The 24580-nt window shown below is 43.9% G+C and overlaps 1 protein-coding gene across 2 annotated transcripts in view; it reads left to right on the top strand.

Annotated features, from left to right (window-relative positions):
* The window catches only part of DNAJB6 (DnaJ heat shock protein family (Hsp40) member B6), a 107701-nt gene extending 88358 nt beyond the window's left edge, over positions 1–19343 (top strand). For both annotated transcript variants that reach the window (XM_040352697.1, XM_040352696.1), the window contains exons 9-10: positions 3810–4004; positions 18849–19343. In XM_040352697.1, coding sequence (XP_040208631.1) covers positions 3810–4004; positions 18849–18931 — 278 coding nt within the window. In that variant the 3' untranslated portion in view covers positions 18932–19343. The remainder of the gene's footprint in view (positions 1–3809; positions 4005–18848) is intronic.
* Positions 19344–24580: the final 5237 nt, after the last annotated feature.

Raw genomic sequence — 24580 nt, 5'->3', positions numbered from 1 at the left:
GCTGGTTTTTTTTTTGCCGAAAAAAACGATCGTGTGTACATTTTTCGACGAGGAAACTGTCGAGGAACTCGACGAGCCAAAAAGAGAGCAAGTTCTCTTTTTCCTCGACGGGAATGGAGAAAACTGACTTGTCGAGTTCCTCGACAGCCTAGCAAGGAACTCGACGAGCAAAGCGATGTGTTTTTTCGCCCGTTGAGTTCCTCGGTCGTGAGGCCTCAGAGTGAGGGAAAAAAAGCTGATAACTGGCTTGCATTTACTTCCGTGATCAGCGGTCATTGGACACAGCTGATCACGTGGTAAAGGGCCGGAGTGATTGGCCCTTAACCCCGATCTGTGATCAGCTGAGTCCGAAGAGCATGGCACCCGCACGCTGCAGGGGGCACGCGGGCAGCGCAATCACGGGAGGACGTCCATGTACGCCCTCCCTGCAAATTAAGCCAGGCAAATTAAGCCTGCGCTGTAGCCGCCTTTCGGCTATAGCGCGGGCGGGAAGGAGTTACACCTCTTAAAATGACAGACTGGCTCACTGCAAACAGCATGCATTCACTTGAATGGGTTTCATTTGATGGGCAGTAGTACCCACCAAATGCGACAAGGGATATAATTCCAGCTACAGCATGTGTGCGCCTCCAGACCCTGTCTTTCCAGCTAAAGAAGGAGCAGTTGAGGGGTGGTAAAAATGCAGCTCAACAATGTGGTTTACCTGTGCTCCAACCACTACTCTAAATGAGTCCTGAGGCGTCTTTCATACACATGTTGAACACACGCAGTTGGGTAATTTTTTTAATGCTTCCCAAACGTCTGTTAATGCCACTGAACATTGTTAATTGTACATGCTGCATTGTTAGCGTTGCCTCATGTCACATTTCATGCAGTTGCGGGGGGTTTGCAGAGTGGCACCGTTCACTACACCAGCTGAAAGCGCCAGGAGGTATCATTCCTGCCACAGCTGTGAAGCAAAGCATCTCAGCCACAGCACGTGTACACCCCTGACTGCGGCCTCTGTAGCTTGAGGAGGGGGAGGGGGGCAATAAAAGCATGGCATATGAATGAGCCCTTAAAGGTTTTTTAGAATATAAAGTGGATACATTTCAGTAAACAAGTCTTGCCGAAAGCAAGATTGTGTTCAGCTGTTTGACAGACCCTTAGGAGTTCTTGGACAATATTTGATTTATTTCTCAAATTTGAACTTTGAGTTCAAATTCTGATGCTGAGCCCTAAGCTGTACACTAGCCATACACTATGCAATCTGATTGTACAATCCCGGTAACATCTCAATTAGATTTACCAATACAATGTAATATTGAGACACACCTGAATATTCATTTTATATCAAATAAAGCAGGCCCTTGCACTACATAGTTGATGGTAGATCAAAGGGAAGGTGTAGGTTCAGATTAAATTGTGTATTTTCACTATGTTTTTCCCTTTTTCTTATGGTAGAATCTCCCTTTAAAGATTGATTAGCCTAGAGCTAAATATTTTATGTGTTATGATTCTGATTTACTGTACAACTGACTTGCATTTTTATGCTTTTTATTTTATACCTACAAACACTCCCGACTCAGGAGGAATTAGGCGTTTTCATTATGGTGCCAATATCTGATACAGCAACACACCCTTCGTGATTGATTGAAGTTGAGACCGTCTATCACATGTATAGTCTGAGTGTTGGTTGTGATTCATGCAATGTTGACTACAGTAAGATGTAGAGCAAGTCATATACTGTTAGCTTTGTCTGTAAATTCACGTATTCCTGGGAAGCGGAAATTACCTGGAAGAAAAAAATAAACTCTTAAGCCTCGTACACACGACCGGTTTTCCCTTCGAGAAAACTGCAATGAGAGGTTTTGGCCGGGAAAACCGGCCGTGTGTATGCTCCATCGCAGTTTTTTCCCCGACAGGAAAACTGCCGGGAAAAAAAGAGAACCAGCTCTCTTTTTTGCCACCGGGATTCCCGGCGGTTTTTAACCCGGCAGTTTTTCTGTGGGAAACACTGTGATGGAGCATACACACGGCCGGGATTCCCGACCAAAGCTCTCATGGCAGTTTTCCTGTTGGGAAACCCAGTCATGTGTAGGGGGAAAAAGTTACCAAGCAGGTTCTCGGTTTTCCCCTTTGGGTTTCCCGGAGGACTTTTTACCACAGAGAATCCTGTACGTGTGTACCAGGCTTAAAGCCTGGTACACACAATCGGATTTTCCACGGACAAAGTGCAGGACCTTTGTCCGACAGGCGTTGGCCATGAACTTGTCTTGCATACAAACGGCAAAGAATTTTTGACCAACAAACACAAAACTACGTGTTTTTTCAGCTCTTTAGCCACCCTTTGGGCAACTTTTGCTAATGTTGTGTTATGGTTAGCATTGCTTCTGAGCATGCGTGTTTGTACTTTGGAGTTTTGTCCGAAGGACTTCTGTACACTCGATTGGATAATCCGACATCACACAATTCCAGGAAAATCCGATTTTGTGTACGGGCCTTTAGCATCACAACCCTCCCGTGCCCCAGCTGCTAAATGTTCGTTTTCCCCTAGCCTGGTGAAGTTCCTCTTTTAAATGGAGGGCTTCAGGTTAATAGAATTCAAAATGTATGGTTTCTTTCCTTCATATGCCTCTGTGTTCTGTCTGCTTAGAGAACCTATTTTATGTGCCTTCCCCTACAACACTTCCAGGTATGTGAGGCCCTATCAACCCAACAGCCCACAGTGGCGACCCTCAAATTCTCTCCTTGACTTCTGCACTGTTCTCCAGGCTGCAGGGGAAATTTCACACCTCCGGTGTTCACATGATTGCTTTGCAAGATTCTGGGGGCATACATTAGAATCAATCATCAACAAATCATTGACTGATTACTGGGAAAATGATTGATGCAAATTGTGAAGTATGCTCAAGACTATTTCAATGTTCCTAAAGGCTTACTACCTTTTACAAAAAATAATAATAAATGCATATTTATATATTTTTTTTTTTGCATAGGAGCCAGCACACGATCGGTTTGGACCGATGAAAACGGTCCTTCAGTCCGTTTTCATCGGTTTTGACCGATCGTGTGTACGCGGCCTTACTCAAGCTGTATCAATGCAAATATAGGCTATGTGTATATTGTAGCTGATATATAGGCTATATATTGGCAATTTCCTCTCGGTGCTAACCATTGATCTTGAGCCATTGCCTGCATTATGCCGCTACATAGCCTCTGGGGCTTTAAACAGATCTGTACATTGGCAGTTGTGGACAGATACATGCAGCGGAGACAGGAGGAGCATAGAAGGTGTTATGAATTTATCTTTATTTTTTAGGTGTAAAAGTGAAATTACCCTTTATGTGTAGTGGCTGTGGGTTTTTTTAGGCTCCAATTTCTTTTTTTCACCTGGTGATCCTGCCACCAAGCCTGACTTACGGTGTTATCACTTTGGATGGAGGAGCAGTGAGGACAGCCATTGGATAGAAGCATTGTCAATCATTGAGAGGGTAGTGGTATATGGTTTGTCTCATCCCTCTGACACTATTTTTGGACAGCTTGGTCTGTTAAATTAAGTTGAAAAAGTACAAACTTACTGGACAGATCAGGAGGTGAAAATAAAGGAAAAGTAAAAAAAAGAAAAGAAAATTAATGCAGCTACCACATCTCAGATCTGGTAAGCTGCAATATAATAATTTTTTTGTTTTGGGTTTAATACTGCTTTATGAATTTAGTGATGGATTTGGCTATTGTTATGCCTCTGTATATTTATGACAACATTTGAATGATCTTTTTTTCTGACCATTTATTATATAGTTATGCTTTTTATCTGCTCATATTCTCAGGTCAAACCGATGAGATGGCCTTTGCCGAGGAGTGCAGACGCCGGGGACAGAACGCTCTGCCATCAAGCAGCAGAACCGCCAGGACTCACCATCCTCCTGCCGTCTCCAGGCACATTCACGGTTACAGAAATGAAGAGGAAGGGCAGCAAGAAATACTGAGGGACATCTATGGGGAAACTCTTCTTCACTCAGCAGGTGTGCAAAAACAGCATAATGAGGAGTTTAATGATAGTAACGTGCACATTAGCCAGTCAAGCAAGTGCACAACACTGCCGGGAAAAAAACAGAAAAGTTGCTGCTGCTGTATAGTGATGTAGTACACTTGTACAACACACACCGGCATTTATCCATCAACAAGCATACACAGCTCAGCAAATTAAATTACAACTTTATTGGGCCTCATTCAGTATGTGAAAGAACTGCCTATATATACTGCTTTATGATATCTTCAGATCACATTCATATTTAAAAAAAGAAAAGCCAGTGCTTGCCAAACTGCTAGAGTAGTAAACCTCTTCACAATCCAATCTATCCTCTGTAGTGTCTTTACTTCTTATGGGAAGATTATCTCATGTAGTTGAGGGAGAGTGCTGCAATCATGTCCTGACTGCATCCCAGAGGGAGAGCGCAAATTAACATCAGTTTAAAACAAATATTTTAGTCTCCAACTTTCATTTTTAGTGCCTTGTAAAAGGGGAGGAACGTAGTCCTATTCTAGATACTTTGATAACTATATAGCAATTTAAAGGCTAAGTTCACCTTTGAAATATGTTACATCCCTAATTAAAATGTAACATGCTTTAGTACCTACCCCGCTCACCCCTTCCTCTGTGACAGCGCGTGAGGAATTCTCTCCATCACAGTCACTGTCAAATTCAAAATCAGCGTGGCTCCGCCCGCACTGTTGCGTCATTCATTCACAGCAGTCTGTGAATGAATAAACTACAAGACCCGTCTTCCACCACAGCAAATGGCTTTTAGTTCTAAATGGACTGCAAGGACGTTGATAAGTGTCATAGTCCACTGACACTTCCTCAAGCTTTCACAAAACACAAACTCCATATAGAGGTATGAGCAAGAAAGCTGGAGGACGTGTTTGTAGGAGCCTGGTCATGCACCCGTGATCAACTGATCACAGGTGCAATGCTTTTCAGGCTTCTGTAGGAATAAATAATAGATGCATTTTTTTTTTCCTGCAGAAATATGTGCATTTATTATTTTTTCCAGAAAGGTGAACTTGTCCTTTATTGAAGAGTTTACCAGCTTTGGTCAGACTTGCTGCCCAGAGACAGTCCTCTCCTCTGCATAAACCAATATTACTGTGAACATCCAACACTCAATGTATGAAAGTCAGTCAAATTGATGCAACACAAAAAGCGATGTACAAATTACCGTATTTATCGGCGTATAACACGCACCCTAACTTTAAAAGGGAAGTTTCAGAAAAAAAACTTTCCACAGCCCCCTGCGTATAACACGCAGGCACAGTTTACCCTTTATTTTCAGGGTAAAAAAGTGAGTGTTATACGCCAATAAATACAGTAGCTTTCTCCGTGACCACACTGGTAAACTTTGTAAATGAGACCCAATTTTACTGGTGTCCTTTTAACTTGAGAGTAATTTTCAGTCTCCTTTAAAAAAATATATATATGTGTGTGTGTGTGTGTGTGTGTGTGTGTATATATATATATATATATATATATATATATATATATATATATATATATATATATAATAAAATGTGGATAGATGCATACTTTATAACCAGGTCTGGTTTTATATTTCATGCCCTCATAGACCAACTGTGTTGTCCTACTCCAGTGTATTGACCAGCCCTTTGCTAACAGTTTATTTCTACTGTAGGTATAGAGAGAGAGAGCTGTAGGTACAATATCCCCGCAACAAAAACTGTGCTAAAACAGCAACAATGACCACTTGGCCGGTTGGTATTGGCAGTCAGGGTGCCAGCCTGGATGTATTACTGTCAATCGCCAACGTGAAGTGTGGTTGGCTGTGCGCCCCCACTCTCAGCCATGCTACCTGAGGCCATAGCCTTTGTTGCCTGTGTAGAAATCAAACCCTGTTTATTACAGGTTGAAACAGACATGTTAACAGAGTGACAGCTAGCAAGAGACTAATGTAATGTGAGCACGTAATTAAAAATGAAGCGCTCACCCATAAAAATTATTTCTCAATCAATATTTATACTTTGGATATTATGTCGTTGTTAGCCTCAGTGTGGAGGATATTTTGGCAGTGAATAGCTAATAGACTGCTGGTACCTAATGTACCCAATGGTTTAGTGATTCAGAATTCTAAATTTTACTTTGTCATTTATTATAGAAGCTGTCTTTCCATGTGCTGGTACGGCACACACTGTGCTGTATAGATGACAGTAGAAAGGAAACCTTTACTGGGATATTATGTAAATCTGGTCATTAAATTTTAGCTGATCCCACCGTTCCAATCAACAAAAACAGTTGTTCAGTTGACTTTAGTTGGCCCAACAGCCCCTTCATCCAGTCAAATGCTTGAACTGTTTGAGTATTCTGATAGACAGTGATGCCGCGTACACACCATCGTTTTTCTTGTCGTTCAAAAACCTGTTGTTTTTCACAACGTGATTTCTCTCCAGCCTGACTGGCATACACACGTTCATTCAAAAAAACGTCCGACCAAAGCACGGTGACGTACAACACATACGACGGCACTATAAAGGGGAAGTTCCTTTCAAATGGCGCCACCCTTTGGGCTGCTTTTGCTGATCCTCGTGTTAGTAAAAGTTTGGTGAGAGACGATTTGCGCTTTTCAGCCTCGCGCTTTTCAGTCCGTTACAGCGTGACGAATGTGCTATCTCTGTTACGAACGCTAGTTTTACCAGAAAGAGCGCTCCCGTCTCATCCTTCATTCTGAGCATGCACATTTTTTCCCCTCGGAAAAGCATACACACGACCGTTTTTCGCGACGAGAAAAAGACTGATGTGAAACATGACGGGAAAAAAGAGAGCTGGTTTAAATTTTTTTGCGGGCAGTTTTTTCGTCGAGAAAACTGCTAGGGTGCATACAAACCACCAGTTTTCTCGACCAATATAAAAAATGGCAGTTTTCTCGTCGTGAAAAACGGTAGTGTGTACAAGGCATGACACTAGTCTGACGGGGTGATTTGCCCAACTGCACTCCAACAATAGATGAAGGAATCTGTGAGATTTCATTGGCCAGCTTAAAGCGGAAGTAAACCCTCCTATCGTGTTTAGTCAAAGAAGCTGCCATCTTGGCCTCTGTTTAATGTACAACTGCCATGATGCTGCACATGTGATAGGGCGGTCCCCGCACACTGTGCAGGGACCGCCCTATCTTTTCTCCGCTCTCCCCTATGGGGGGATCGGATGAACACAGACCGTCTGTCCGTGTTCATCCGATCCGCCAGACGGATGGAAAAGTAGGTTTTTCCTCCGTCACACTTTGGCAGGTCGGATCGGGTCGGATGTCAGTGGGCATGTCCATAGAGGAGCACGGAGCGCCCTTTCAGGTCCGCAAAAAAAACTGACAGGCGGACCTGAATGGGCCTCCCGTGTGAAAGAGCCCTTAATGGATGGGTTTACTTCCACTTTAAGCAGCCCTTGCACACCCATACTTTTAAAAATGATTCTAGTTTCCCAGTCATTGTGCTGGTCCTTTATTGAACCACTGACAAGGAACAAGCATGCAGATAAGAAATTCTCGGTTCACCTGCAGCTTGCTTGTTATGGATCGGTAACTTAAAGTCAGTGGCCAAACAATTAGCATTTTCAGAGGAAGGTCGGCAATGGCTGCTGCATTTTTCACTTTGCACAGGTTTCCTTTAAAGAGATTCAGTTGACAGTCTCCTTCTAACCCACCATCTGACCCCCTTATATTCAAAACTGGTGAGGGGGGGCAACATTTCCCTACAACCATTTATCTGTGACGTAATGCTATTTCAGCAGTTTTTGATTCTGCATTTACATTTAAACTAATATATCCTGACCTGTAAAACAGAGAAGGTTATTTGAAGTAGAAACCCCCCTTAATTCGGTTTATACCATCCGTTTATTTCATAGTAATAAAACAACATTCATTATTAATGCTGCTCGTTGCAGCAAAATAATTGCAAACACCAGCAGGATATTTTACCCCTGATGTTCTGCTTGGAAATGGTGTAAAATGTTTGTTGAATGTCATGCCCCTGAGCTGTCCATCGCCCCATGCTGACATATGCACAGTAAACAGAGTGTGACGTATACCAAAGATAATCTTCTGTAATATTAATGTATTTCAAGTTTCTGCCTCAATTCTGCAGAGTTGTGTAATCAAACCTGCTTGTTTGCATTCCTTGGGCTGCATTTATCCCCGAGCAACTGTGTCACATGGAAAATGCACCAAAGAAGCTCAAGTACTATGTTTTGGCACAGAGCCAATACACACAACAAAACATACAGCTGCTACCAGCACTTGGGGTGTCATTAAAGGGTTAGTAAAGGGAAAAAAAAAAATTCCTTTAAAATAACAAACATGTTATACTTCCCTCCACTATGCGCAGTTCGTTTTGCACAGAGTGGCCCCGATCCACGTCTTTTGGGGTCCCTCGGCGGCTGTCTCTGGTCCTCCCCGCAAGTACTGACCACAGTCATGCGAGAGAGCTCGCATGGTGGTGAGTAACTGCGGGCGCACTCCCGTGATACAGCGAGCGGCCATAGCCGCTCACTGTATCACTCGGCCCCGCCCCTCGGCGCGCCGCGCCACTGGATGTGATTGACAGCAGCGCCAGCCAATGGCTGCGCTGCTCTCAATCCATCTGCTCTAGCCAATCAGCGGCCAGGCTGAGCGGCGAAGAGGATCTCGGGACCGCGCGCAGGACTTTCGAGGGGTCAGGTAAGCATAACGGGGTGCAGAAAAATATTGCGCTTGTTTGAAAGAAAAAAGAAGCGATCTAAAAGTGTTATACCACACAAGGACAATATGAAAAATGGAAGAGATCGCGCTGAAAATATTGAACAGTGAATAATAAATGAGTAAAAGTTGAAATAAATAATCAGTCCCGCCACACAGGCAAATTCATATAAACAATCTCCCAAGTGTAACACCGAATCCACATAAGAAGAGTGCTTGAAAGGAAAGATCCTCCACCAAGGTTATAAAAGCCTCTTACCGGATGGAAATGATCTCCAAATTATAAGAGATCAATTATAGCGCGGTAAGAGACAAGGATGGATGATATCCCATAGGAAGCCACAGCGCTGAAATCCTGATAGACTGTATCCTTAGGTTTAGATAAGTACTCCCGATAAACCATCCAAGGGTATGCAAAAACAGAAGGGGCTCACATAGTGTAAAACCTTCTTTAATTTGATAAAAACAAGTGGAAATGCACTTACATTTATTCAGCAAACATAGAGCATAAAATCAAGCCGGCCAGCTTAACACACAGCCCGTATCCGGGTAGAAGATGCGCGGTGACGTCAGAACGCCGCCTCCCTACGTTTCGTCACGACAGGACTTGGTCACGGGCCCCCCCCAGCATAACGGGGGCTTGGGGGGGGGGGGCCGGCAGCATCAGATGTTTTTTAACCTTAATGCATAGATTGCATAAAGGTGAAAACATTTTTTACTTTACAACTCCTTTAAGAAATAATGGCTTCACCAGCGCAACGTGCGTTTTTGCACGTTTACAGAGACAGGTGCTAATTTCTGCTTGTTTTCAGGTGTGAATGCAGCCTTAGAATTAATGTAGCTTTGTAGCTAAAATAATATTCTATTATACGAAATAGATATATCACAGAGAAATGGCGTTCTTGCTCAGAGGCAGGTTATGTCCTGAGTTGTAGGGAAAAATCACAAGCTTGATAAATCAAGCCTTTCGGTGTGAAGCCCCCAGCAAAACTTGTTATGCAACTGAAGCAGCATAAGACATACAGCTGTATCCTACCATCCTCAACATTCTTTAAAGGAAAAAATTGTAATTAATAAAACAAAATGCATTTATGTAAAATAGGACAGCTGTATATGCTGTGCAATATTCAAAATATTGTGTTTAATGTAAAACACTAAAATAAAATCTTGAGTGTGCTAAGTGATGATAATAGCCTTTTATCTTCATAGAAAGCCACATATAAGGAAACCTGTCACCAAATGAACATGAAAGTTGACATTACTAATCACTGCTTTCTGAAAATGCTGGTTGCCTGACTTTCATTCTGTCTGTGGGTTAGTAACCCAGGACACATTTGCAGCTGAATGACTGCTGACTTTTTATTTATTCCAGAAGTCATGAGGCCATTGGGCCAGCATACATTTTTTTTTTTTTTTTTTAAGAAAAAGGTGGACAATGGCAGCCCTGAAATTGGGTTCCATTCACTTTGGGCAGTTATCGATCACAGGCAAAATCAGTGTGATTCTGCCCACATTTTCAAATTGCGCCAAACATGTGATGCGCATTTGGTTGCCATCCATCCTGAATGGCACCCCTCCTCAAAACTGAAAATATAGACAAAATGCTATTATGAAAACACACCTGGCTCTTGGCCAAAAGTTGGTCCCTGAGCTTCTTTGGCGCAACAAACATTTATAGTGCAACTCATTTAAGTAAATGGGCTGCCTGAAGTGCGACACACGGAAACACGCGTGAATTGCGCTTTTTAAATTGCGATATGTGAACGGGGCCTTAGTGGTTGTAAAGGCAGAAGGTTTTTTATCATATTACATTTTATGCATTAAGATAATAAACCTTATGGGGCAGATCCACAAAAGAATTACGCCGGCGTATCCTTGATACGCCGCGTAATTTCAAATTTTGTGCGTCGTATCTTTGTTTTGTATCTACAAAACAAGATACGACGGCATCTCGGATCGATCCGACAGGCGTACGTCTTAGTACGCTGTCGGATCTTAGATGCAATCTTTGGGCGGCCGCTAGGTGCCGTTTACGTCGAATTCCGCGTCAAGTATGCAAATTAGCTAGTTACGGCGATCCACGAACGTACGTCCGGCCGGCGCATTTTTTTACGTCGTTTGCGTTCGGCTTTTTCCGGCGTATAGTTAAACCTGCTATATGGTGGCGTACTCAATTTTAAGTATGGCCGTCGTTCACGCCTCGCATTTTGAATTTTTTACGTCGTTTGCGTAAGTCGTTCGCGAATAGGGATTTGCGTAGAATGACGTCACCGTCATGAGCATTAGCTTGTTACGGGTTAATTTCGAGCATGCTCACTGGGATACCCCCACGGACGGCGCATGCGCAGTTAAAAAAAACGTTGTTTATGTCGGGTCACGACGTATTTACATAAAACACGCCCCCATCACAGAGATTTGAATGCCGCGTCATTACGCGGCCAAAGATACACTACGCCACCGTAACTTACGGCGCAAATTCTTTGAGGATTCGAGAAAAAAAAAGTTACGGCAGCGTAGTGTATCTTAGATACGCTGCGCCCGGCGGAAAGATGCGCCGCTGTACGTGGATCTGGCCCTATGTGTGTAGCAGTGCCCCTCAGCCCTCCTAATACTTACCTGAGCCCCATCTCTATCCAGCGATGTGCACGAGTGCCTCGGCCGTCCGGAACGCTCCCTCCTGATTGGCTGAGACACAGCAGCAGTGCTATAAGCTCCCACTGTTGTCACTCAAAGTCAGTTAGCCGATCAGAAGAGAGAGAGAGAGAGTGCGGGGCTGGGCCGCGGCTCTGTGTCTGAATGGACACAGGGAGCTGTGGCTTGGTTCGGGTGCCCCCATAGCAAGCTGCTTGCTGTAGGGGCACTTTGCAGGAGGGAGGGGCCAGGAGCACCAACAAGGCACCTGGGAAGAGGAGGATCCGGGCAGTTGGTTTTGCACAGAGCAGGTTAGTATAACATGTTTGTTATTCTTAAAAAAAAACAAGACTTTAGTATTCACTTTAATGTCTTGGTCTCAGGGCATGCCTGAAAACCTGTTCGTATTTGTCTTCCTCTGTGGGCCCCATTCATGTTTATGGGGAGCTTTAGACATCTCACCTGAGGAAGGAGCAGGCAGACAGTTTCGGAGGACTTTGCTAAACAAGGGCACAGATTTGAGTGGGTCATGTAAGAACTGGTTTCCACACACTTTAATTACATGTGTGGAAGTGGGGATGCTGCCACTAGCCCAAACAGAAATTGTAAGGGGAGACCATGGCCTAACATGGACAAAACTGCACATTTTGGAAACATGAGGTGAATTTTCCAGTGTGCTAGAGAGTCAGTCAGGACTATGGAGATAAGCTCTGTAATGGAGGCTTACAATGGTGTGTAGAACACGCCATCCATGTGTCACAACCCTGTGTATAAAAACTCTATGGGGTTGATTTACTAAAGGGAAACAGACTGTACACTTTGAAAGTGCAGTTGCTCCAGAGCTTAGTAAATGAGGCGAAACTTCACTTTACAAAGAATACCCAATCACATGCAAGAAAAAAAAAACGCATTTTGTTTGCACATGATTGGATGATGGAAATCAGCAGCGCTTTACCTCATTTACGAAACTCCGGAGCAACTGCACTTGCAGAGTGCAGTCTATTTGCCCCTATGTTTCTCACACATTACCCCCAAAATTCCATTTTGCCGGAACCGGCCTATAATGTGATCCATGTAAGTCTCGATCATTTTAGTGTTTATCTGAGACTGTAGTCTAATAATCCTCCCAGGAGTGCGAATGTTTTCGCCACGTGTTATAGCATGTGGTAGTGGTACTAGGTGACATTACCATTTACCTGAAAGTACTGCATGTGGATGTTCCATTTTATCTATAACTGAATCACTAACTACAACAATTTGTGACATAGCTATGCTGCCTTTTGTTTTGTTTTCAATCACAAGCATTTTCCCTGCATGGCTTCTTTTAAATCCTGTTTCTATTTCTGTAGCACTATGGAAGTGGAGTAGATTATCACTGCTTGGATATGAAATCTAAATGATGTATGTTTTAAATGCCTATACAGTTACCATGCAAAAAAAGACCATTACCCTTGCATAGAACCCAACAAATTAGGAAAAATAACAATGTGCAGCAGTCTTCACCAGCCGCAGCTAGACTAACCAAAGAGCTTCCATCCAAGTTATTGCAGAGGGCTGCTGGATTTTTAATAATATTTAAAGCTCTATTGCAGTTATTTAGTGAATTGTCTGAAAGAGTAATGATGGACAGTAACCTGGAGAGACCTTATAGCTTGCAGTGGGCACTCACATTGATTAAAGTTGATTTTGTGTGGACTGCACATTGCTGCTCCTTTAACCCTAAAAGAATAAGTTCATCCCTCCACTTAAAAGTTAATGTAAAGTATTACTTTTTTTTTAAAATACAAACATGTTATACTTACATGCTTTGTGCAATGGTTTTGCCTCCTCTTCTCGGGGTCCCCCACCTGGCTCCTCCCCCCGCCAAATGCCCCCCATGCCAAGCTGCTTTCTATGGGGCACTCGTGAATGCTCAATCTCAAGCTGGCTCTGTGTTTCAATAGCCACAGAGAACAGGGCACAGGCTGGCTCCCGCTGCTGTTTCTTAGCCAATGAGGCAGGAGAGAGACGCCTGACTCCCCCATCCGCCAACTGCCCCCATACCAAGCCGCTTTTTATGGGACACTCAAGCATACTCTCCCCCAAGCTGGATCTGTGTGTCAATAGACACAGAGAGCAGGGCACAGGCTGGCTCCCGCTGCTGTTTCTTAACCAAGGAGGCAGGAGAGAGACTCCTGGCTCCCCCCCATCCGCCAAGTGCCCCCATACCAAGCCGCTTTCTATGGGGCACTCGAGCATGCTCTCTCCCAAGCTGGCTCTGTGTGCCAATAGACACAGAGAGCGAGGCATGGCCTGGCTTCTACTGATGTCTCTGAGCCAATGAGGATGGAGAGAGCCTCTGCTCTCGTGCACCTCACTAGATCAAGATCAGGCTCAGGTAAGTATAAGGGGGGGCTGGGGATCCGCATGCAGAAAATGCATTAAGGTAAAAAAAAAAAAAAAAAATTGCCTTTAGAACCACTTTAAATATGAATGTTGTTTCAGCTCTGTGGTAGGTTGGAGCAGACTTTCTGTGAACTCTTTATGACCAAAATCAATGTGTACTGCCTAAATTGTATTCCAAAGTGCAGCTGTAGGTGTTCTGTGTTTGTCCTGTTTTTGTCCTTCATCCACCCCAGCTTAACACCATCACTTTGCTGCAACTTGTTGGCTCATTTTACCTGTTTATTATAATTATGGTACTTTACACTGGGTGAATTCCTTATAAGATTAAGCAATTTATTGATTTAATTTGCTAAAATTGTCCATGTGACCTTGAAGCAAACTGTCCTGAAATTGGTTCAAAGCCTGTCATTGTTGACTCCCTTTTATTGTTGGGGTGTCCTACTAACCCCACAGGGTAAAGTCAGAGGTCCCAATCTGCATACTTGTTCTGGATCAGTCACTCAAAGTATTGAAGCTAAACAGTCTATGATAGCCAGGCAAATCGATACAAATGGTGCTCAAGTGGAAAAAGGATACAGTGTTGCTTCAGGGAAATTTAGGAACATGTCCTTTCCAGGTAAGGGCCCTTTCACACGTCCGCTCCGCTCGTCCGTGTATTACAAGTCTGTTTACGGACTTGTAATACATCCCTATGGGATCGCGCCCGTTAGCGGATGGAGCATCCGCTTACGTCCGCGTCCGTCGGGATCCGGTTTTGCGGACGGAAGAAAACCCTTTTTTTCTTCCGTCCGGCGGAACGGATCGGATGCAGACGGACAGACGGTCCGTCTGCATCCGATCCCCCATAGGGGAGAGCGAAGTAGAGACAGGGCGGTCTCTGCACTGTGTGCGGGGACCGCCCTATCCGCCGACAACTCAGCAGGGATGACGGAGGATCCCCGCTGAGCTTTGGCGGACACACGGAGCGGACACAGAAACGGTCCGCTCCGTGTGAAAGGACCCTAAAAGTTATCTTTATAAACTTAATATATCTCATACAATGGCATCCTGAAAGAGACCTTTATCACCCTTACTGCACAGAAGAAATCCCTGCCCTGGATCCTGTTAGAGAGCATGCAGCCGATGGCCTTAGCATGCATAACCGCTGACCAGGTTTCAAGGGCGAACCCACTTCATCAGGGCTGGTTTGCTCACATGCTTGCTGTCTTTAAATAGCCTATTAATATACTACTGCCTACAAGTATAAATTACTGATGGACATAGTCGCAGCTGGAACTGCATGACTCGCATTTAACCCCGATTTACCTGTTCGCAGTGGAGCATCCGCAACTAGATACTCCTGTAGGCCATTTGGGTCTCCTCAGAAACCTGGATAAAAAACTCCTGGTAAGCAACCCTCACATTCTGCTTGTTGCTAGGATGTGAAAATCGTTTTCACGCCTGCAGTGCTGAATTTTCATGTGCTAGCAAAAAGTCATGGCATGCTGTTTGCTGACTAGAAGTTTTTAAGCCAAACTTCCGAGGGAACCCAAATGGCCTACATGTTAAACAATAAAATGAATGACCATTTTACAAAGCTGCACAAATATCTGCTTGCAGGCAAACTGCATTTTTCAAAGGAGTGGTTAGCATTGACAGGCTTCATTACAGATGTCTGCTTTATTACATGTAATCCCAATAGTCATTCTCATGCACCACCAGGAAACCTGTACTGAGGAAATACAGATGCTGCCATTCCAGACCGCCTCCTGAAAAAGCTAGTTTCATAGCTGTAATGCTGATCCAATGGCTTTGAGCAATTTTGCAGATCAGACTTTATTCTGCATGCCTGTTCAGAGTAAATGTCTCAGAATGTTGCAGCATGAAACAGCCAGGAAACTAGAATTTTCAGGAGGAGAACACCAATGGCAGCCTTCATGTTTTTCTTAGTAAGCTTACTTTTATAGAAAATTTCATGACAGAATCATGGATGCCTACATTCCTTCTGAAAATAATTAGTTGTCTGGCTGCCATGCTGATGCATTGGCTTTATTGCTTCACTGAGTCACTGATCTGGACCAAGTAAAGAGAACACTCGTTTGTAACACACACCCTCTATTACCAAAAGTATTGAGGCGCCCGCCTTTACATGCACAAGAACATTAATGGCATCCCAGTCTTAGTCTGTAGAGTTTAATATTGAGTTGGCCCACCCTTTGATACTATAACAGCTTCCACTCTTCTGGGAAGACTTTCCACAAGGTTTTGGAGCCCAACCCCTGAAAAACTACCCCACATCCCTCTTCACCAAATGATTTGGACCAGTGCACAAAGCAAGGTTCATGAAGACATTGAGTGGCCTGCACCTCAACCCGATAGAACACCTTTGGGATGAATTAAAGCGCAGACTGTGAGCCTTCTCATCCAACATCAGCGCCTGATCTCACAAATCCACTTTTGGAAGAATGGCTCAAACATTCCCATAGACACACTCCTAAACCTTGTGGACAGCTTTCCCAGAAGAGTTGATGCAGTTATAGCTGCAAAGGGTGGGCCAACTCAATATTGAACCCTACAGACTAAGACTGGGATGTCAATAAAGTTCATGTGCATGTAAAGGCAGGCGCCCCAATACTTGTAGTAATATAGTGTATGTTTGGGGCTATGATTTCAAATGTAGTGAATCCATATGCAGCCATGCAACAAAAACATTTTTTTGAGAGAAGGCGAGTGATTGCGGCCCTCATCCTACTTTCATGTCACTTTAAGGCCTGGTTTACACAAAGCTGGTTGGTCTCTTTTAGCTCTCTTGTACTCCCTTAATGGGATCTCAGCACTGGACAAATGGGACATTGGACATATATTTGCTGCACCTGACATAGATGAGAATCTGGTGGGTGATTGTCAGCTGACAATCGGGGAAATTTAAATATATATACTTTGGTTGGACTTCTAGTGCCTTGGCTTAGTTAAGCTCATGGGCATATCTATAAATTGTGGACATTTGGCAATTTAGGCAGTCTCCATAACACTCCTAATTGGTTTGTTCCACAAAAGTTAATCCCAAAATTAAGGGCTGGCTTTAGCCCAAAGTTGCTGCTTAAAAGTATAGAACAATGGTGTCCAAATTGTGGCCCCCTGCTTGCCTTTATCTGGCCCTTGGGACACTGTTCCTCCCACGAATATGAGGCACTATTCCTCCCACTGACACCAGAGATGTGGTACTATTTCTCCCACTGACACCAATGATGAGGCATTATTTCTCCCACATACACCAAAGATGTGGTACTATTTCTCCCACTGACACCAATGAGGAGGCATTATTCCTCCCACTGACACCAATGATGAGGCATTATTCCTCCCACTGACACCAATGATGAGGAACTATTTCTCCCACTGACGCCTATGATGAGGCATTATTCCTCCACTTACACCAAAGATGGAACATTATTTTTCTTATTGACACCATCGATGGGGCACTATTCTTTTTACTGATACCATTTACTACTCCCACAGGTCACAGTGCAGCCCCCTAAGGCTTAAAGAGCAGTAAACTGTCCCTTTGTTTAGAAAGTTTGTAGACCCCTGAGATTATAGAAGGGGACCTTTATTATACTTGATGAAATAGAATTTAAAGTGGAGCTCCAGGCTTCCCCCAAAAAAATTAAAAGTCAGCAGCTACAAATTTTGTAGCTGCTGACTTTTAATATAAGGGCACTTACCTGTCCAGGGATCCCGCAATGTCCTCACCCGAGCCAAGTGAAGGTGCCGGTGTTCTGTTGAGAAGTGCCCAGCTACCGAATAGTGCCCGGGTGGAGCTACGCATGCGCCGCATGGAGCCGAGTTGACGATCAGCCTTTGAGTCGCGTTGCCGAGGCACGTTCATGAAGGAGAGGGGCGGATAGATTCATGAAGGGGGCGGATGTTTAAATGATGGGCAGTGTTGGGGGTGGGATATTTATCGATGGCCAAACAAAGCTGCAAAATAAATCTTTATCTAAAATAGAAAAAGCCAACCTTCAATTTACTAAACACGGCCCGCAAGCGTCCAGAAAGAATAGTAGATAAAGATTTCCTTTGCAGATTTTTTGGCCATCGATAAAAATACCCCCCCAGCACTGCCCATCATTTAAAAATCCACCCCTTTCATGTAACTATCCGTTCCTAGGCAACGTGAGACAACAGCGGATCGTAAACTCAGCTGTTCTGGGGCTCCATACTGCACTTGCGCGGCGCATTTCCTCCCGGCCATTTCTTGATAGGGGGGCACTTCTTGACAGGACACCGGCATCTCAAGTAATGAAAACAGGCAGCGAGGGCTGATTCACACCACAAAAATGCACTCCAGATCTGTTCTGGTGCGTTTCTGGATGCATTCTAGATGCTCTTTTTCTTATTTTTTCCTGTTTTTTTCTCACTTACTGGGGCCCAGGGCGTCTTTGCTGCATTTTACCATGTTCCAGTACAGTTCAGTGCAGGAAAACTGCATCATGTGCTACTTTTTTTTCTGGAACTAAAACACACTGGAACTGCCCGAACTGGTGTGAACTATGCCATTGATGCAGAAAAATAAATGCAATGGACTACATGTGGTGTGAACTGGCCCTGAAGCCTTGCGTCTTCACAGCTGGTTTCCTTGCGCACATATGCGAGGCGCACTGCGCCTTGTGAATGGTCCCGTAGTCTTCTGGTACCGGTGATATGTCCCAGGAAACTGCGGGGAAGGAGGGGGATGAATTTCTGGCTCAGATTGCCGCAGCTGGTAGCTGTCAAAACCAGGTACCCTCTCCCCCAAAAAGTGCCAAATGTGGCAGTGGAGGAAGGGGAAGGTGCCAACAAGAGGAACTTCCCCCTTTTGAGTGAAGTCCCACTTTTCCTTGAAAAGGAATTACGGGTGGTTCTGTCACGTCTTCCATTTTTGCATACATACCATTAGATATCATCAGATTTTCAATCTCTCTCATTCCATTTCTTAAAGAATATTGTTTACCTATAGGTGGTACAGTCTGCCTAGTGAATGGACCCCTAGTTGTGATTGATAACGATTGAAAACAACACAAAAGCACAATTTTTCCTCTGTAATGTTATATTTTTAATACAAACCTTGGGACTTGCTTACTGACCATTTTTTCCCAGGACACAAAGACAGCAGCAAGAGAAAGAGACAGAAGCTTCGAGATGAGCAGAAGAAACTGAAGCCTTCCAGATCATACCACTAACCTGAACTCACCAGCTCTATTTACCCAGCTAGAGTGCACCGCCGCTATGAGGCCGCGGCATTAACACCTTGATTATTTTGAAGCTTTGTCACCGTTCTAGACGGAATCTAGAGATAGACGGCTGCTGCCTAAAGTGGCCCCCAATTGTTTGCTCGTTGTGAATGGGCTTCCCTCTGCTGTTTAGTGATCCGTTCTGAACCAAAGAACAGCATCAATGTCCGGCTCAGGGAAGTTTCTTCACATCGGAATATATTTCAGTACTACTTTGTTTTATTATGAGTTGTATTATTTCCCAGCTTTCCGAGTAGATTTAAATGATGTTGTAATCGCAGAAGAAATGCCCAACCCTTTTTTAGTTGTGTTTAAAGCAGTCCTTACATTAAACTATAATAAAGCCAAGATTTTTTTTTTTCCTTTAATTTTTGGCAGTAGATAAGGTTTGCCAATCTTTCCCGAACAGCCAATGTATTAATCCAACCCTGAAAATATAGCTGTCACAGTTGCTTCTCCTGAAATGTCATTTATAATGTCGTTGCCTTTCATTAACTGTGAATCTTACAATTTTCCTGGACTGCGTTGAGGAACTTGAGTGAATTTGTTTCTACTCATAGAAAATACTTGTTCTACTAAATTTGCAGTGAATTGAAATTGGTATGGTGAGCTGGTAGGTGCAATGTTTTACAGTGTAAGGATTATAAGCATAGGCGTGCGCACAGGGTGTGCCAGGTGTGCCCAGGCACACCCTAATCACCCTGTGCAGCACAGATTCCCCCTCTTGCTCTGGCTCCCATCTTTCCCCACACAGCGCTGACTCTCCTATCGGCTGTTGCTGCTGGGATGTTTTAGGAGTGGGAAAGGGACCAGTAAATATGTAATTTACCGGCCCCTTCCCTTTCTGAATGCACATTGTGAGTGATCGGTAATGTGTGTTTGAGCTTTGGGGTGCACACCCTAATGCAATAGGCTGCGCACACCTATGATTATAAGAAATAGTCACTGAGATAGAAGTGAGTCTGTGTCTATGATAAAGCTAAGTGACAATATAGAAATATGTAATAGTGCGAAGGAAACTAAAAATTGATTATTTCATTTTCAGATGCATGAGGGAGGGTTCAACTTCCTGCCAAGTTAATAAATAACTCAGTCCATTCAAAGCTGATAACTCAGTTATGCATGAATAACGGACTTGGGCAACTGCCCAAAAAGGCAGGGCAAGTGCTCATCAGTATTGTCTGTGGTCCTCCCGCAGTTTTCTTTTCCCAATACTAACATACAATCATACAATGTTCTGCACTGTCTTGGAGGTGGCTATATTTTTAGGGGGGAGGACTTTGCTTCCTCATGTCATATTCCTTTGGCAAAGATAACTGTGATCAGCAACACAGTATGAACATGCCAAATCTCATTCCAAATCTCCTGAGACTAGTAGTCAGAGGCAGCAGTGCTCAAATCTAACATTGAAGTTATACAGCTAAGAGGCTGTATACTCAGGAGTGCCTAGGCACACTCACGTACCAGGAAGTGCTCTCCTATTGTTCTGAGGGTTGTATGTACTATCAGGTTTAAATACACTAATAAATTGAAGGCTGAGCTCCAGCTAATTCTTTATAATGAGTCTATCCTCTTGGGATGAAGGTTTTACATAAATAAAAGCTGACCATTTTAGGCACCCCTGACAGTATTAAATGGTCTGTCTCACCCCGGAGCTTTTCTTAAAGCAAGGCCTAAAAAAGGAAACAAATGCAGCCATCACATCTAAGAATTGGTAAGCTGCAATATAACAAATGTTTGCTTTTGGGTTTAAAGTGGTTGTAAACTCTTTACAACCACTTTTACCCACAAGTAAGCCTAGATTAAGGCTTACCTGTAGGTGCTCGAAATATCATTTAAACCTCCACGGTTTAGGAGATATTTCTAAAGAATACGGGTGCCGATGTCTACGGCGCAGGCGCACTTTAGAAACGGCGATTGTGCCGTTTCTAAAGGAGAGCGTGCCGTGATTGGCGGCTCCCGTGCGCATGCGTGGGAGTAACGTGATCGCGGCTCCGGCCAGTCACAGCGCCGGAGCTGCGATACCCGGAAGGAAGATGGACACTTCATGGAACAGGGGACAGCGGTGACATCGCAGGGTTCTGTTTCAGGTAAGTGACACATAATGGGCGATGCATAGTAGCCCATTATGCTTTTACCTTTGCAGGGGAATAAAGAGGAAGTAAAACCCATGAGGGTTTACTTCCTATTTAATACTGCTTCACCACTTCTAAATGTTCCCTATAAGGTATCAAATCTTAGATCTAGTTAAAACTGCCTTGGAGGCTGTGGCAGTGTCATCTCCTTCTTAAGGAATCATTCACCCAATAACACACATGCGTTTTTTTGCATTACAGCCCATTGTGTTTAAGCAGCCCTTTCATTTAGAATGGGCACTCAATACACAAAAAAATTGTCAGTGCATTGAGCATTGACTTTTGTGTGTTGTAGTGCACTTATAATGCACTGTATGTGTGCTGAAGTGCAATTATAAATGAACGCTAATGCAAATATACAGGACATGTCCTCCCTTGTGCTGTGGTTTTAAAATGCCCTTAAAAAGACATCATCACTTGTCCATTCATGTCAAAATGCCTGAATGGGCAAAGCAATAGATTCATACTTTGCAACTGGTGGGTGGACTGGGAACGTAAAGTGGATGTAAAACCTCACATATACCCAGTGAAGTGAACAGCCTAAGATTATACACAGAGATTAAACAAATCCTCCTACATCTGTTTTACACTCTTTTAGAAAGTGCACATCGTGTTACAAATTGTTCTTCCTGTTTCAGCAGTGGGTGGGGAGTCGGCATACACTGTGTGTGAGCTGATTGGAGGAAAGGCACACCCCCCCCTCTGCATAGGCAGAGGAAGGAAGGAATGTGTAGACCTGTGCTGTGAATAGATAAGCTCTCTGTTTATCTGTCTCTAAGTTCCCTCCCTGGCACAAATTTCCAGCTTCTTTTATCTGCTGTGTCGGAGAACTTGTCAGAAGTTATCATGCTGATAACAGAAGAATGGAGCAGCAGAATGACACTGGACTTATGCCGCGTACACGCGGTCTGACTTTTGACCGGGCAAAACTCAGTCAGAATTTCAGATGGAAAAATAGAGAACCTGCTCTCTATATAAGTCAGTCGGAAATTCCGACGGAAAAAGTCCGATGGGGCATACACTGTGTGTGAGCTGATTGGAGGAAAGGCACACCCCCTCCTCTGCATAGACGGGGAGGAAGGAAGGAATGTGTAGAGCTGTGCTGTGAATAGACAAGCTCTCTGTTTATCTGTCTCTAAGTTCCCTCCCCGGCACAAATTTCCAGCTGCTTTTATCTGCTGTGTCGGAGAACTTGTCAGAAGTTATCATGCTGATAACAGAAGAACGGAGCAGCAGAAAGACACAGGACTTTTGACCGGGCAAAACTCTGAATTTCAGATGGAAAAATAGAGAACCTGCTCTCTATATAAGTCCGACGCAAAAAGTCAGATGGGGCATACACACGGTCGGAATATCCGCTGAAAAGCTCCCATCTTACTTTTTCCATCGGAAATTCCTACCGTGTGTACGCACGCGGCTTAAGAGTTTTGGAGAGAGATAAGTAAACACTACAGATATATGTGCTCAGGTCAGATTTCATGAATGGGGTTTACATCCACTTTAACTATAGAGATCTCACCACAGGGATACCTAGGCAGTAACTTGAGTGAGTGATCACTGATGGCATCTACGCATAACTGGAATATATTTGAATGGACTGACCCTTTAAAGTCGAGCTATATGCCCATGTCCTGCAGCATGATCTAATTTGTTTTGCAGTCTTTTGGCATTGGCTGTATTATTTATGTATTTTTAAGCAGAATCAAGCAGATAATGTGCTAAACTGTTAGTTGAATTGCCTCTGTAAGTCCTCATCTGTCCTCTACTTGAGGAAAGCAGCCATTTTTTGAGCTGAAGCTGCTTAAAGATGAAGTTGAGATATGCATGTTTCCCTAGTTTCATTGGTCCAGCTTGGACCGTGTGTCTTACCTAGAAGATCCTCTTGGAAGCCGGAAACCACTGTAGTAGTCACCACTACTTCAGTGATCTCCACTAGCTTCTGGGTTCCATTACAAATAGTTGTCCTGCTGCATTGAGAGCACAGTAGGTTGTTCACCAGGCACGGGTGACATTAGGAACTCTGGGCCGGATTCAGATACAATGGTGTATATGTCCGGCCGGCGTAACGTATCTTAGATACGTTACGCCGCCGTAACTTTGGGCGCAAGTTCCGTATTCAGAAAGAACTTGCGCCCTAAGTTACGGCGGCTTAACATATGTGGGCCGGCGTAAGCCCGCCTAATTCAAATGGGGATGTTGGGGGCGTGTTTTATTTAAATTTGGCTTGACCCCGAGCATATTACGTTTTTTTTAATGGCGCATGCGCCGTTCGTGAAAACATCCCAGTGCACATGCTCGAAAATCCGCCGCAAAACGTCATTGCTTTCGACGTGAACCTAAATTACGTCCAGCCGTATTTCGCGAACGACTTACGCAAACAACGTAAAAATTTCAAAACTCGGCGCGGGAACAACGGCCATACTTAACATAGGATACGCCGCACATATCCCTCATATAGCAGGGGTAACTTTACGGCGGAAAAAGCCGAACGCAAACGACGTAAAAAAAAAGCGCCGGGTGGTTGTTTGTTTCTGAATCTACGTAAATAGTCATTTGCATATTCCTCGCGTAAACAAACGGAAGCGCCACCTTGCGGCCAGCCTGAAAATGCAGCCTAAGATACGACGGTGTAAGACACTTACACCTGTCGGATCTTAGGGATATCTATGCGTAACTGATTCTCTGAATCAGGCGCATAGATACGACCGAGCACACTCAGAGAAACGACGGCGTATCAGGAGATACGCCGTCGTATCTCTTTCTGAATCTGGCCCTCTGTTTTCACTTTCTCCATGAATGCAAAGTGTTCTTTGATTGGTCGAAGTCTAGTCAGAGAACGCTTTGCATTCATTGAGAAAATGCAAAGTGTTCTGAGAATGGCCCCTGTGCAAAACAAACAACCTCCTGTGTTAACTAAGCAGCAGGGCAGCCGATTGGCACAGGACCTGGAAGCTAGGATAGCAGTGCCTACTACAGTGATTTCTAAGTTCCACAGAGATCTTCCAGATATCCTTGCATTGGTCCAAGCTGGAGTAAAAGGTAGCTACGTAACAATATGTATACCTGAACTTCAGCTTTATTGGTATACTGGAACAAAAGTTTAACACAAATACCGCAGGGGGTCAGGGGTGTGAGAAGTGGCCAAACTGGCATTGGAGAAGGGCCCATTAACAACTATCCTGTCTTTTCGGGCGCATTTATGTGCATTGCCATAAGGCAGTCTACTATTTGAATGGGATGCCCACACACCTTTAGTTTGTTGGGGTGCCATTAAAGATTAATACCACCATAGCAAACTAACGTGTACATGATGCTGTGTCACACAGGTGTAAATGGCCCCTTATTTATATCGTTATAGATTGGTCATTTGAGCCTATAATGATTGTCTGGTGTTTGAGCATGGCTAACAGGTACAGTTTAATGTTTGTTTACCTAATTATATAAATTAAATCACACGATATAT

The sequence above is a fragment of the Rana temporaria genome, chromosome 5 (genome assembly GCF_905171775.1).
Source record: "Rana temporaria chromosome 5, aRanTem1.1, whole genome shotgun sequence".
Lineage (NCBI taxonomy): Eukaryota > Metazoa > Chordata > Amphibia > Anura > Ranidae > Rana > Rana temporaria.
This window is presented reverse-complemented; position numbering and strand designations above follow the sequence as displayed.